General features: G+C 45.1%; 1 protein-coding gene across 8 annotated transcripts in view; it reads left to right on the top strand.

The window, feature by feature from the left end:
- Positions 1 to 15,661, top strand: part of PNPLA6 (patatin like phospholipase domain containing 6) — a 39,563-nt gene that overhangs the window by 10,641 nt on the left and 13,261 nt on the right. For all 8 annotated transcript variants that reach the window (XR_003567506.1, XM_027844098.1, XM_027844095.1 and 5 more), the window contains 5 exons: positions 7,152 to 7,357; positions 7,468 to 7,599; positions 7,939 to 8,062; positions 8,313 to 8,426; positions 8,681 to 8,756. Coding sequence is in view for 7 of the 8 variants with exons in the window: in XM_027844098.1 (XP_027699899.1) it covers positions 7,152 to 7,357; positions 7,468 to 7,599; positions 7,939 to 8,062; positions 8,313 to 8,426; positions 8,681 to 8,756 (652 nt within the window). In the remaining variant the exon portion in view is untranslated. The remainder of the gene's footprint in view (positions 1 to 7,151; positions 7,358 to 7,467; positions 7,600 to 7,938; positions 8,063 to 8,312; positions 8,427 to 8,680; positions 8,757 to 15,661) is intronic.

Raw genomic sequence — 15,661 nt, 5'->3', positions numbered from 1 at the left:
CACAGTTCCCACTCATCATCCCCCAGGGTCCCTGTTCTTAGCCCTTGGCCTGGCGCTGGCCCGGGTGCTGACACTGCTGACTGCTCACCTTCCTGTATCATTAGGAAAACTACCCTTAGGCGCTGACAAGCGCCTGATTCTTACTGGGAGACCACAGAAAAGCAAAACAGACGGCCAACACAAAGAGAAAGAGGGGCGCCCGCGTTCTTCCTGCTTTGCCACCTTTGCTGGCTTGGCTCAGGAAGCTCATCAGTGTGAGTGCGCCATCTGGTGCTGAGGACAGCCCACCCTCAGTGGGCAGCTCGGTCATCTGTGGGAACATGGGAGAGGAGCATGCAGGGTCCCCTCAGCGTCCTTCCTCCACATCAGGGCTTCTCAATCTTTATTGCGTATCAGCAGCCTTAGAATGATGTTCTTAAGTACGGAAAATAAAATACATAGGATTACAAGGGAAACCCAACAGGGGGCAGCTAGATGGTGCAGTGCATAGAGCACTGGCACTGAAGTCAGGAGGACCCGAGTTTAAATCTGGCCTCAGACCAAACACTTGACACTTACTAGCTGTGTGACCTTGGCCAAGTCACTTAACCCCAATTGCCCCCCCCCCAAAAAAAACCAAGAGAAACCAAATGTGCTGAAATATAGTTACCAGAATATTTAAAAAGCTCAGGTTCACTGACTCCGAGTTAGGGTACTTGATCTAGATCCCTTAATCTCCCATGGAGGCAAGGGGACACGAAATGATCCATCTCTTAAACTGTGACCAGCCTGCCCCTTCTGCAGCCAGAATCTTTCTGATAGCATCCTTTGCATGAACTCCTCCTGCATGATTCTTTAGTCATATTCTGCACCTCGTTTGTGCTCAGCAAGCACCTTCATTCTCTTTGTCCTTTGGGTGACCCATGACTTTCATCCTTCAGACATTTGTATTCGTTTCATGACTCAGCTATCAAGCATCATTGGAAGAAGAATAATGTTAAAAGATGGGGCTTTATTTCAGAGAGAAGCTTGAAGCCTTTTAAAACACTAAAAGATTTCTCTCCAATTCTCTTCTGGGCTTGGTTCCACCGCTGTCCGAGATCTAGCCACCGTTGGGCCTGCTCTCTAGGCCGTCCATCCACTGTGTCTCACAGTGTGAACAGTGGGCATTCTCTCTTTGTCAATCTGGGTTTTCTTGTGAGGAGAATTAGGCCGAGCTCTTTCTTCTGAGTGATAACAGACCTGCTGAGGGAGACGCGGTGTTTCCAGAGCTTGACGCACTCGGCATGAGGACCTCTGTGAACAAGAGCCCTCAGTACAGATCACAAAGCCGATGCAGCAGCCACAGAGAAGAGTGACTGACCAAGCCCTTGACTATATGGACACCTGAACAGTCTCTTTCTCCTAAAAGCAAAACCATTGATCAATTCTTAAATTGTCTCGCTGCTGTGTTCAGGGGAAGCAGTGCCGGGAGGTATTGTCCTGGATGGAGCCTTAGGAAGCAGTGACCCCGCCATTTTAGAGTTCATATTATATGGGAGGTGGGACATAGTCTCACATGTCCCCTGAAATCTAGACAAGTGGATTTCAGAAAGGTCAGAATAAAGATAGGTCTCCTCCCATGATCTGAAGTGCTAAAAGCAAGGTCTACCCTCAGGGGATGGGAGACTCAAGAAGGAAATTCTGATGACCTAGTCATGAATTATTCTGCTGGGAAAGAAAAGGGAGAGAGGAGCATCTCAAGGGAGTGGTGTGTTTTTTTCCGAGAGCTCTCTGCTGAGGTTGATTTTAAAACGAAGCAAGTGAGGGCACATAACTGAGGCCAAGTAGGCCTTGAAAGGGGGATCGTAGGAGAAGAGCATCAGGCTGTGTGAACTCAAGCTTTCAATACATGGAGGCCTTGTTTAGATGCTTCAAGGGCAGGAAAAGACAAGGAAGAGAGAAGCTTGTTGCTGAGGCTGGCTGGTGCAACAGTGATGAATGCAGAATGAATAAAACCTCTGTTAGCTATTTTACTTCAATCTTCCCTATTAAGGAAAATGATCTTCTAACTAGAAAGTACAGAAAAACATGGCTAAGGGGAGACTAAAGCCCAAGAGATTACTGAGTTTGGGGGGCACCAGCTTTATGTCCACACAGCAATCCTTGGGACTAGAAGCAGGAAGAAGTGCAAATCTCACCAGGCAGACAAGCATCTCACGAGCCTGCTCTCAGACCCTCCCTTGTCACCAATTGGCTCAAATTCCACTTTGGCTGTGTCCAAAAATGTCTGTCTTGTTCTGCCCCTTGAGTCCATCTGCTCTCTCAGGAGGTGAGTAATGTATTTTGAGTCCTCGGGAAACCCAGTTGGTCATTGCGTTGATCAGAGTTCTTGAGTCTTTCAGAGTCGTTTGGCTTGTTGTCATTGTAAAAATTGTTCTCCTGGTTCTGCTCCCTTCACTCTTCGTCAGTTCATTCAGGTCTTCCCAGGTCTCTCTGAAACCATCCCCTTCATCATTTCTTATAGCATGATAGTATTCCATCATATTCAGGTATCATAATTTGTTCAGCCATTTCTCAGTTGATGGGCACAATCTCAGTTTCCAGTTCTTTGCCATTGAAAAAAGAGCTGCTATCCATATCTTGGCACGTAGGGGTCCTTTTCCTGTTTCTTTTATCTCTTTGGAGTCTAGACTGGGTAGTGGTACTGCTAGGCCAAAAGGTACACAGTCACCCCAAGCAGTTTTGTCAGCTCCATCTCAGTGAACGTGTTCCTGATGTCAGTGTTTGACCTGAAAGGACACACACATACACACACACACACACACAGAGTCTCTCTCAGTCTCTCTCTCTCTCTCTCTCCCCCTCTCCCCCCCTCCCCCTCTCTCCCCCCACCTGAGGAAGAGGGATCCCAGATGCTGAAGGCAGAGAATTTCTGTTCACAAAGTTCTCTCTGAATATTCCATCAGTGAAACTGCTGGGCTCCTGTTGTTCCATAACTTTTCTCAGGCTGAGCTCAGTGCTTGGGTAAGATCACCAAGGCTGGAGAAGCTTCTGCTGTGCTTCTAGGCTCTATATCACTGCCTCCCTTGGGGGCAGTAGTGGGTGAGAACGTGCCACAGTTGGGCTGCATTCCTTCTGCTGTCTTGGTCTCTGTATGACTGAAAGTACATTTTGTAGATGGTGATTGCAGAGTAGTTATGCCTTTAGCCAAGTGTGTGTGGACTCACTTTATCAGGATGAATTGACTTGGGCATCTCCTCCCGTTAGGTGTGTTCTGAAGGAAAAAGGGTGGGTTCCAGAAACTACTGGCCAGGGGCAGCTAGGTGGCGCAGTGGATAGAGCACCGGCCCTGAAGTCAGGAGGACCCGAGTTCAAATCTGGCCTCAGATCAAACACTTGACACTTACTAGCTGTGTGACCCTGAGCAAGTCACTTAACCCAAATTGCCTAAAAAAAAAAAAAGAAAAAAAAAAGAATGAAGGACAGAAACTACTGGTCAGTGAACTTTGATCTGTAGAAATAATCCTAAGATAAGTAATTAAACCAGTGGGCTGTGATCACTTAGCAAGGGAAATAATGATTTCTTAGAGTCACCATGGGTTCATCTAGAGCCTGTTATGCCACACTAACCTCATTTCCCTTTTTGCGCAGGATTACTAAACTGGTAGAGCAGGGGATTATTGGCATCATTCATGTGTTTGTGTTATATCAGGAGGTTTTATGAAGTTTCCCTTGATACACTTGTGCATTAAATGGGTAGCTGTGACTAGGGAGAATGTTCAAAGTCTGCTGAATTACTGGACCAAAAGAATATTAATTAATAGATCAATGCCAGTCTGGAGGGAAGTCCTTAGTGGTGGCTGCAGAACTCTTTCCTAGGCCCTTGGAACATTTTTATTGGTGACTCAGATGAAGGCTTAGCCAGCATGCTTAACAAATTTGTGATGGCCTGAAAGTTGGCAGGGATATAGGTATAGTGCAAGGGTGTGGAACCTGCATCCTCGAGGCCAAGTGTGGCCTTCCAGGCCCTCACGTGTGGTCCTTTGACTGAATCCAAACTTCACAGAGCAAATACCCTTAATAAAGAGATTTGTTCTGTAAAACTTGGATTCAGTCAAAAGGCTGCACTCAAGGACCTAGAAGGCCACATATGGCCTCAAGGCCACAGGTTCCCCACCCTTGGTATAGCAAATAGAATGCTAGACTTGGAGCCAGGAAGACCTGAGTTCAGATCCTGCTTCTGACACTCACTCTCTGTGACCCTTCTCCTCAGCCTCTTTGTCTATGGAATGAGGATAGTGTTCCCTAGAATGTCTATGTCACAGGTTGTTTTAAGCTTTATGGGATAAAGGGTATATAAAGTGCTTTAAAAACTTGAAAGTTCAACATAAATGTAGCTTATTCTCTTATTACATGACAGGGCTGTAAACTTGACAACTAAAATGATAGACCGTATTTCAAACCAGAATCTCATTAGGTGAAATTGAATTTGTTGTTCAGTCGTGTCTGACTCTTTGTGATGCCATGGATGAAGACAGCATGCCAGGCCCTTCTTTCTGTCCTTCACTCTCTCTCAAAGTCTGTCCATGCTGGTGTCTGTTGCCTCCGTGACACCATCTGTCCGTCTCACCCTCTGCCATCCCCTTCTCCTTATGAATAGGGATTAATATAAAATCGTTCTGTCTGGTCAAAAAGGTCAGTTTTGCCTAATTGATTGTCTAAATATAGGATAGGAGAGACTCAGCTAGTCCATTCATGTGAAAAGTACCTAGGACTTTTATTTTGTTTTAGTCTTGACCTAAGACTTTTAATGGGTCATCAGTCACCAGTTACACGGCAGCTAAAAAGCTCATGTGATTTTAGGCTGCATTTGAGCAGGAGTGTGGGCTCTAAAACAAGGGTGAGGGTAGTCTCATGAAGCTCTGCCCTGCCCAGATCATAACTGGAGCATTAAATTACATTCCGGGAACTTCATCTTAGGAAAGGCGTTGACAAGCTGGGCAGTGAAGATTCGGGAAGGAGATTCATAGCCTTGGCCTAGGGATGAGAAGACCGTTGGATTTGAAAACTATAACTCAAATCTAAAGGATTTCCATGTAGGAGAAGAATTCAATTTGTTCTCGCTATCACTTGGGACCAATGGGTAGAAGTTACAGGAAGACAGATATCTGCTGAATTAAAAAAAAAAATTATAGCTATGCTTTTAATAGTGCTTTAAGGTTTGCAAATCTCTATATGTTATCCTATTTACTCCTCATAGCTCTGTGAGGTAAATACTATAGATAGTATTATGCCCATTTTGTAGATAAGAAAATCAGTTTAGAGGAGGTAATTGAGTTGTCCATGTTACATTGCTCCTGTCAGAGGTGAGATTCAGACCCAGGTCTTTCCTGATTCGATGTCTTGAGGTCTTTCCATTACCTGATTCCACCTTTCACAGGAGAATCAGTTTCCCAACAATTAGAGCCATTCTGCAGTGGAATGAACTGCCTTGGGTGCTAGGCAGCTTCTTGGTTGGCCCTCTCAGTGCTCGGGAGGGGGGCATCTGCTCTCTCTCTCTCTTACCAGGAAGAATTGGTAGGAGGAGCTCACTGTCCCTTCTGTGGTGCTGAAGGCCTCACAGGCGGTCTTGTTGGGGCTTCAGTGGCCCTCAGCATAAGCCAGGGGACAGGCATAACCAGCAGAGGAAATGTCATTGAGTGGCCAACATGGGATTCTGCTTTTTCTGTTAGTGCACCTTGGTTCTCTGGCAGCTCGGGCCCATCCTGCTCACGTCCCCATCCTGACCTCCCCTTAGCCTCTTGTTGGCTCTTCTTGGCCCTAGCCCTAGTCATGGCCAGCTCCTGTCGATCCCTGCCTCTGGCCCAGGTCTTCCCACTGGTTTCAGCCCTGTTGGCATTCACTAGGCATCTGTCTTCACCTTAGGATCATTTGATTTAAGACTAGAGAGGGACTTGAGGGGTTTTCTACTTCATCTCCTTCATTTTACAGATGTTAAGACTGAGTCCTGGAGAGGTTAAAGAACTCACCTAAAGTCACATAGGCAGCAAGTGGTTGAACGAGGATTTGAACCCAGGTCCTTTAACTTCAGACATAGCACTCTTTCCACTCTACCCCCTTGAGGAACCTTAGTGTCCTCCCACATCATTGGTTTTAGGCTGCTTTCACTGATCACCTCTCACTGCACTTCCTCTGGCGGCTAGGTGTCATAGGGGATGGAATACTGGCCTTGGAGTCAGGAAAATCTGGATTCAAATCCTGTCTCAGACACTTACTAGTTGTATGGTGCTGGGCGAGTCATCACCCGTCAGCCTCAGTTTCCCCATCTTTTAGGGACATAATACCTACTTTACAATGTTGTGAGACTCAGATGAAGTTATATATGTAAAGTGTTTTTGTAAATGTAGGTCCTGGTTATTATTATTTAATATTATTATTATTATTTCTAACCTTAGCAAAATCTATGCTGTATGCTACCTGTTTTCTTTCTGGTGCAAACATAGTTCCTTTCTGTGTCCTGGTTCTTTTTTCTGGGTCTTTAAGAAAATTTGTTCTCGATCATTTTCTGGTTCTTAGCACTAATTCCCTTCTTCCTTCTTCCTTCTTTCTCTGTCAGCAGGAAAGTGACCTAGACTCAGCTTCAAGGGGCCCCACTGAGAGGGCTGCCATCTTGTCTCTCTCCAGGAGAACTGGTTTACCTCTAGCTTTTTGCCTGGTCTTGTCCCTACTCCAAAAAGATGGGCCCTTCTTTCCGTCCTAGACCTGATATCTTCTTCATTCCCATCTTTTTCTATCAGTTGATACTTTGTTTTGAGGGAGATTTGATGGGCACGGCTCAGTCTGAAGAGCAGTTTTAGAGTTGGCAGGAACCAAAGGTATCATCCAGTCTAACCCTCTCATTTTACAAATGAGGAGACTGAGGCCCAGAAAGGTGAAGAAATTTGTTCTAGTAGAATTGGGATTTGAGCCTGGGCCTCTTGACTTCAGATCCGCAGCCAGCTGCCTTTCAGGTCCTCTCACCCTTCTCTGTGGTCATGGCCACGCAGCCACACCCCCATTCCCAAGTGTTTAGGTCAGTGGTCACTTCAGCCCGAGGGCCTTTCAGAGTCATGTTGAAGCTGCCCCCCGAAAGGGAGGCATCTTTCCAACCTCGAACTCCTTCTCCCCCTCCCTGCTGGCCCTACCCCTAGGATGCGAGCCTGCATTTTGTGCTCTGGGGCTGTTTGCACGTGTACCAGCGCATGATTGACAAGGCAGAGGACGTCTGTCTGTTTGTAGCCCAGCCTGGAGAGCTGGTGGGTCAGCTAGCCGTGCTGACGGGGGAGCCGCTCATCTTCACCCTGCGGGCGCAGCGGGACTGCACTTTCCTGCGTATTTCCAAGTCGGGCTTCTATGAGTGCGTATGGACACCCAGGCTGGCCAAGCAGGGCTGGGGGAGTCTTCAGGGAGAGGTGAGGAGGGACCAGCAGGGTCTCCATGCTGCCCTGTTTCCTCTTCCCCTCCCAGGATCATGCGGGAGCAGCCGAGCGTGGTCCTGAGCGCTGCCCACACCGTGGCTGCCCGCATGTCACCGTTTGTACGCCAGATGGATTTTGCAATTGACTGGACGTCTGTGGAGGCTGGACGCGCCCTCTATAGGTAATGGAACCTAAACCTTGGAACCTTCAATCTAGATATCCTCCTGCCTTGTGAACCACTGCCCCATCCACATTCCCTCGAATTAGAAGCCCCAAACCCTGGAATCCTTCAACTCCGATCTCCCAGTTTCCAGTTTCAGGCTATTTATTAGCCCAACTTTTCCCAAAGGACCCTGTGATGGATGGTTCTTTGTGTGTCCCTCTCCCCTTCCCTCCACCCTTTCATGAATCCCTGGAGCCTGTGTTCTCCCAGCCCCACCCTGGTTATGTCATTGAAGTTCTGTGGGGGAGAACCAGACACTTTCTAATCTTCCCCATCCCCTGTGTCCCTATCCTCCAGACAGGGTGACCGCTCAGACTGTACCTACATTGTACTCAATGGGCGCCTGCGCTCTGTCATCCAGAGGGGCAGTGGCAAGAAGGAATTGGTCGGGGAATACGGCCGTGGGGATCTTATCGGGGTGGTGAGTTACCTGTCCAGGACCCAGCCCTGCCTAAGCCTGGCCCTGGAGATGCCCCGTTTCCCATCCTGGGTCCCTGTCCTGTCCTTGAGCTTCCTCCAGCTTTAACTTCCCAGCTTGCCTTTCCTCTTCCAGCACCCTAACCCCCTTGCCAACTCTTGGGCCCTGCCTCTAGTGATCTAACCCATGCGCCCTCCAGCCTTGTGCCCACTGGGGAGCAGGCAGCTTACTCCCCTGTCACGGTTGGACTTAGGTGGAGGCACTGACCCGGCAGCCCCGGGCCACAACAGTGCATGCAGTGCGGGACACAGAGCTTGCCAAGTTGCCCGAGGGGACCCTGAGCCACATTAAGAGGAGGTACCCACAGGTATAGGGGCTCTAGGAAGGGACCCAGGGGTGGGGAATGGGGATTCCAGGGATCCCTCAGGGTGGAGGATGGCGCCTTTGGGGTCTTAGTTATTATGAGGTGGAGAATTGGGGTTCCAGGTACTTCTCAGGTGATCTGGGATCCAGGCTCCTTGTAGTTACCTGGCGTCCTCTAGTGAGATGCTCCAGGCCAGAGTAGATGTGGGCCTGCGGATTCTTTTGCCTGATGTGACCTCTGGTGCACAACACTCATAGGTTGTGACCCGGCTGATCCACCTGCTGAGCCAGAAGATCCTGGGGAATCTACAGCAGCTGCAGGGACCTTTCCCAGGTGAGGGATGAAGCTGGGGTGCCCTGGGGCAGGCTGGGGCTACAGTGGAGGTTCAGCGTCTGTGTGTCCCAGGAACCCTCGTTGGCCTCCACTGGCCCTGTTCCCTGCCTCTCCTCTCCTCCAGTCCTGGGTCAGACAGCCCCTCATTCCTTATAGTCACGAGCCCTAGGCTCCCTTCTCTCACCTCCCTTGTTCCGGGGCCTGGCCTTCGCTTCCCTTGCCTCTGCTGCTGCCCATTGCTATGGAGGTGTCGTCTCCCTGCCCCTCCCTCCCATTCTCTGTGTTCCTTCCCCGGAGCAGTCGTGCTTGCAGCTGTTTGGGATGGGGTAGGGGCAGGAAGGTCTAGATGAAAAAGAAGAGTTATGGTGACACAGAATTCCTTCCCAAAGACCAGGCTGACACCTTTTAAATTGTCAAGGAGCACGGCCCCAGAGCATCTTCTTTCCCAGCTGTCAGTGGCCATGTCTGCCTGCCCTGCCACTCTTCCATGTCCCCCAGCCTTCCTCTCTCTGAGGGGGCTCTCTCTCCTCCTCTTTTTTGTTTCCTTTTGCCCCTGCCCTCCTAGGGAGATTGAGGATCTCTCCAGGTGCTCTCAATAGCCTTTGGGGTTCAGACCTAAAAATCACAGAATGGGAGAATCTTGGATGACGTCCAGTCTAGCCCATCCCTAACCGCAGACATCTGCTCCAACACTTCCTGGAAATGGTCATCTCACCTTGCCTCCGAGATTTCTAAGGGGGGATACTCCTGCTGCCCGAGGCAGCCTTTGAGAGTGTTGGACAGCTCTAATTATTAGGAAGGAAGTAAAAGTTGGGCGGCTAGGTGGCGCCATAGTACGTAGAGCACTCAGCTGAGAGTCAGGAAGACTCATCTTCATGAGTTCAAATCTGCCCTCAGACATTTACTAGCTGTGTGACCCTGGGCAAGTCACTTAGCCCTGTTGGCTTCATCTGCAAAATGAGCTGGAGGTAGAAATGGCAAACCACTCCAGTATCTTTCCCAACAAAACCCCAAATGGGGTCACGGAGAGTCTGACATGATTGAAAAATAGCATGCTTCAGTCTGTATTCAGACAATATCAGTTCTTTTTCTGGAGACAGTATGCTTCATCATTAGTTCTTTGGGATTGTCTTGGATCATTGTATTGCTGAAAATGACTAAGTCATTCACAGTTCTTCATCGTACAGTATTGCTGTTACTGGGTACCACTTTCTCCTGGTTCTGCTCACTTCACTTTGCATCAGTTCATGTAAGTCTTTCCAGGTTTTTCTGGAAGCATGCTACTTGTCATTCCTAATAGCACAATAATAATCTGTCACAATCAAATACTACAGCTTGTTCAGCCATTCCCCAATTGATGAGCATCCCCTCAATTTCCAGTTCTTAGCCACCACAAAAATAGCTGCTATAAATATTTTTGTACATGTTGGTCCTTTCCCCTTTTCTTTGATCTCTTTGAGATACAAACATAGTGGTGATAATTACTGGGTTAAAGGGTATGCAGAGGGGCAGCTAGGTGGTGCAATGGATAGAGCACCGGCCCTGGAGTCAGGAGCACCTGAGTTCAAATCCAGCCTCGGACACTTGACACTTTGTGACCTAGGGCAAGTAACCCCATTGCCTAGCAAAGCAAACAAAAAAATAAGGGTATGCAGAGTTTGATAGCCCTTTGGGCATAGTTCCAAATTGTTCCTCAGAATGCTTGGATCAGTTCACAGCTCCACTAACAGTCCACTAGTGTCCCAGTTTTCCTGCATCCACTCCAACGTTCAACATTTTACTTTTCTGCTATATTAGCCAATCTGATGGGTATGAGAGGTACCTCAGAGTTGTTTTAATTTTCATTTCGCTGATCAGTAGTGATTTAGAGTATTTTTTCATATGACTATGGGTAGCTTGATTTCATTGTCTGAAAACTGCCTGTTCATATCCTTTGACCATTTATCAGTTGGGTAATGACTTGCATTTTTATAAATTAGACTCAGTTCTCTATATATTTGAGAAATGAGGCCTTTATCAGAGATACTTGTTGCAAACTCCCCCCCTCCCCAATTTTCTGTTTTCCTTTTAATTTTGGTTACACTGGTTTTATTTGTGTAAAAGTTTTAAAATTTTATATAATCAAAATTATCTGTTTTACATTTTGTAATACTCTTTATATTTTCCTTCCTTTTAAATTCTTCCCTTACCTATAGATCTGATAAATAAACTATTCCATGCTCTCCTAATTTGCTTATGGTATCACCATTTATGTGTAAATCATGTACCCATTTTGACCTTATTTTGGTATATGGTGTGAGATGTTGGTCTATACCAAGTTTCTTTTTTTTTTTTTTTTTTTTTTGCTTTTTGGTGAGGCAGTTAGAGTTAAGTGACTTACCCAGGGTCACACAGCTAGTAAGTGTCAAGTGTCTCAGGCCGGATTTGAACTCAGGTCCCCCTTACTCCAAGGCTGGAGCTCTATCCAGTGCGCCACCTAGCTGCCCCTACACCTAGTTTTTGTCATAATGTTTTCTAATTTTCCCCACAGTTTTTGTCAAATACTGAATTTTTGTTCCAAAGGCTTAGATCTTTGGGTTTATCATATGCTAGATTACTATGGTCATTTACTATAATGTAATCTGTACCTAATCTATTCCATTGATCTACCCACTCTATTTCTTAGGTAGTACCAGATTGTTTTGATAATTACTGCTTGATAATACAATTTTAGATCTTGTACAGCTAGACCCCTTTTCCTTCACATTTTTTTTCATTGAATGCCTTGATATCCTTGACCTTTTGTTTTTCCAGGTGAATTTCCTTATTATTTTCTCTAGCTCTATAAGATACTTTTTTTGGTAGTTTGATTGGTATGGCACTGAATAAATAGATTAATTTAGGTAGAATTGTCATGTTTTATTGTATTGATTTGGCCTACCTATAAGCAATTAATATTTTTCCAGTTGTTCAGATCTGACTTTATTTGTGTGAAAAGTGTTTTGTAATTGTGTTCATATAGTTCCTGGATTTGTCTTGGCGGATAGACTCCCAGGTATTTTATATTGTCTACAGTTACTTTAAATGGAATTTCTCTTTCTACCTCTTGCTGCTGGATTTTGTTTGTAATATATAGAAATGCTGATGATTTGTGTGGGTTTATTTTGTATGCTGTGACTTTGCTGTAGTTGTTAATTATTTCAACTAGTTTTTTAGCTGATTCTCTAGGATTCTCTAAGTATACCATCATATCATCTGCAAAGAGTGATAGTTTTGTTTCCTCATTGCTTATTCTAATTCCTTCAATTTCTTTTTCTTTTCTTGTTGCTGTAGCTAACATTTCTAGTACAATATTGAATGATAGAGGTGGTAATGGGCATCCTTGCTTCATCCCGATTGTATTGGGAAAGTTTCTAGCTTATCCCCATTACAGATAATGCTTGCTGATAGTTTTAGATAAATATTGCTTATCATTTTAAGGTAAGCTCCATTTATTCCTATGCACTCTAGTGTTTTTAATAGGAATGGGTGTTGTATTTTGTCAAAGGCTTTTTCTGCATATGTTGAGATAATCATATGGTTTCTGTTGGTTTTGTTATTGATATGGTCAGTTATGCAGATAGTTTTCCTAACATTGAACCAGCCTTGCATTCCTGTTATAAATCCCACCTGGTCATAATGTATGAGCTTTGTGATTTATTTCTGTGATCTCCTTGCTAGTATTTTATTTCAAATTTTTGCATCAATATTCATTAGGGAAATTGGTCTATCATTTTCTTTCTCTATATTGGCTCTTCCTGATTTAGGTATCAGCACGATATTTGTGTTGTGAAAGGAATTTGGTAGGACTCCTTCTTTGCCTATTTTTTCCAAATAGTTTATGTAGCATTGGGATTAATTGTTCTTTAAATGTTTGATAAAATTTGCTTGTGAATCCATCTGACCCTGGAGATTTTTTCTTCAGAAGTTCTTTGATGGTTTGTTTAATTTCTTTTTCTAAGATTGGTTTATTTAAGTATTCTGTTTCTTCTGTTAATCTGGGTAATTTATATTTTTGTAGATATTCATCCATTTCATTTAGATTGTCAAATTTATTGGCATATAATTGGGCAAAATATCTCCTAATAGTTGTCTTAATTTCCTCTTCATTGGTAGTGAATTCACCTTTTTCATTTTTGATATTAGTAATTTGGTTTTCTTCTTTCCTTTTCTTAATCAAATTAACCAATGGTCTATCTGTTTTATTGTTTTTTTTTCTTTCATAAAACCAGCTTCTAGTTTTATTCCTTAGTTCAATGGTTTTCTTACTTTCAGTTTTATTAATCTCTCCTCTGATTTTCAGTATTTCCAATTTGGTGTTTAATTAGGGATCTTTAATTTATTCTTTTTCTAGTTTTTTTAGTTGCACACCCAGTTCATTGATTTGCTCCTTCTCTATTTTATTGATGTAAGCAATTACAGGTATAAATTTTCCCCTAAGGACCACTCTGGCTGCATCCCATAGATTTTAGTATGTTGTCTCATTGTTATCATTTTCTTTAATGAAATTATCAGTTGTTTCTACGATTTGTTCTTTAACACATTTATTTTTTAGGATTAGATTATTTAGTTTCCAATTAATTTTTAATCTATTTTTCCATTGCCCATTATTGAATATAATTTTTATTGCATTATGATCTGAAAAGGATGCATTTAATATTTCTGCTTTTCTTCATTTGGTTGTGAGGTTTTTATGTCCTAATACATGGCCAATTTTTGTGTAGGTGCCCTGTACTGCAGAGAAAAGGCATATTTCTTTCTATTCCCATCCAATTTTCTGTAGAGATCTATCATATCTAACTTTTCCACAGTTTTATTCACCTCCTTAACTTCTTTCTTGATTATTTTTTTATTAAATTTATCTAGTTCTGAGAGGGGAAAGTTGAAGTCCCATTTCCTCCTGTAACTCATTCAATTTTTTCAGAAATTTAGGTGCTATACCATTTGGTGCATATCCTTCTGTATTTTTGACAGCCTCCCTACCTCCCTACTTGACTGAGAGTTTGGGCAGAATGTCCTATACAGCCAGGTGCTATAGTGGGCTCAGGAAAATCTGATTCTAAATATTGCTTCAGAGCCTTCCTTGCTGTGTGATCCTGGCAAGTCACCTCCCTTCTCTGGGCCTCAGTTTCCTCCTCTGTAAAATGAAGGAGACTGGAGGACCTCCCCAAATCTCTGGTCCTGTGACAGAGAGAGTGCTATCTCGTGCTTCTCCTCTGCTCCCCTGCTTCTACCCTTCCTGAAATCTGAGCTGGCTGCGGTAACCAGCGTAGGGCTTACACCTACTGCACCACCTGCACCACAGAGGTGGGCGTCTTGTGTCTGAGCCTTTTGTGGACGGACCCTTGCCAGCCTCTCTTCTTCTCGGGCTATCAGCCCTTTCCTTGGACCCTGCCTGGGCATGACGGGGGCTAGGCTCTGCAGGAAATGTCTGCAGGATTTCGAGGGCGCTCTGGATAGAGTTTCCTGATCCGCTGGATCTGAGCTGGCCAAACAGCCGCCGGCACTCAGAAACCTGGTTCTCTTATCCTTGTTGTTCTGGAAAGGTTAGTGAAGGCGGCGTGGGACAGGGGGAGGCGCCGGCATCAGAGCCAGAGGATCTAGGTTCACACCCAGGTTCTCCCACTTCCTGGGTGAGCCTCAGTTTCCTCATCTGTAAGATGGGGGGAAGGAGTTGGACTCAGTTACCTCTGAGGTCCCTCCCAGCTCTGGATCTTGAATCTTAGAACTTTATAAGGGTGAGGCTGAAGAACTGATGAGTGTGTAAGCCTGTGGTGTGACCAGGACCCCCAGGAAGACGCGTGCCTGCCCCTGCCAGGTGCACCGAGCTCAGGAGGACTGGGTCTGAGTTCTGCTTCTTCCTGCCCCTAGCTCCCTGTGTGATCTTGAATGAGGCCTTTCTCCTCTCTGGGACTCAGTTTCCCACCTTGTAAAATGAGAATCCGAGCCTGGATAGTCTCCAAGGTTCCTTCTCGCTCTCTTGATCTGTAGGCTTTTTATCTTTGGGATCTGCCCCTTTGGCACGGTGTTAGTTCAGAGGAACCATTGCTGGAGCGCCACCTGATTTCTCTCAGTCCCCCAGACTGTCCCTCAGGGACCTTAGCAGCCTGGCCTCCCTCCTGTAAGCACGACCTGAACTCTGACTCCGTGTTTGCAATCAAACACAACCATTCATTCCTAACCCCGAATGGCTTATCTTGCAGCAGAGTGTTACGGGAGCACATCTGAGCCCCAAAGGAAGCGTGTCGTCTGAGGCCTTGCTTCTGGGCAGTTTATTTTTAGTGATATGGGAGCAATCTTTCAATGGTAGTTAATAATTTGTATTTTTTTCTTGAAGGACTTTTTGAGCATTCCTTTAATCACTTACCTATTAGGGAATGTCTCTTGGTTCTCATCCCTTCTTCTCCATGGGAAAACTGAAACTCCTTGAATCACATTCATAGGTGCCTGGTTTTCCCCTGAAGTACATTTAAAATTAGGTTAAAATAAACATAAGCCGTTCATTAATTCACCATTTTGCTTTGCACCTACAATGTGCAGGGCTGTGTGGTAGGAGCTATGAAGGATCTTCATCCTAGTCCTAGATAAGACCTAGTCCTTTCTTCAGAGAGCCAATAATCAGGTCAAAGAGTTAAGACGTTTACACAAATGATTAAATTATGGGTGGAATGTAATCAGTGCTATATGATTTTTAAAAAAGGAGTAGAAGAAGTTCTGAAGATAGGTTGGGGTGATCAAAGAAGACTTTGGGGAGGAGAGAGCTTGGGATAAAGACCTTGAATGAGAGATGGCATTTTAGTGAGTGGAGATATAGGGGAAAGCAAAAGGGAGGGCAGTAGCATCGAATAGCAGGAACATAACTTAGGTAATGACATCCAGGAGGACCC

This window comes from Vombatus ursinus, unplaced genomic scaffold (genome assembly GCF_900497805.2).
Source record: "Vombatus ursinus unplaced genomic scaffold, bare-nosed wombat genome assembly UNPS02014935.1, whole genome shotgun sequence".
In the NCBI taxonomy this organism is placed as follows: Eukaryota; Metazoa; Chordata; class Mammalia; order Diprotodontia; family Vombatidae; genus Vombatus; species Vombatus ursinus.
Note: the sequence above shows the minus strand (reverse complement) of the source record. Positions and strands in the feature narration are given on the sequence as shown.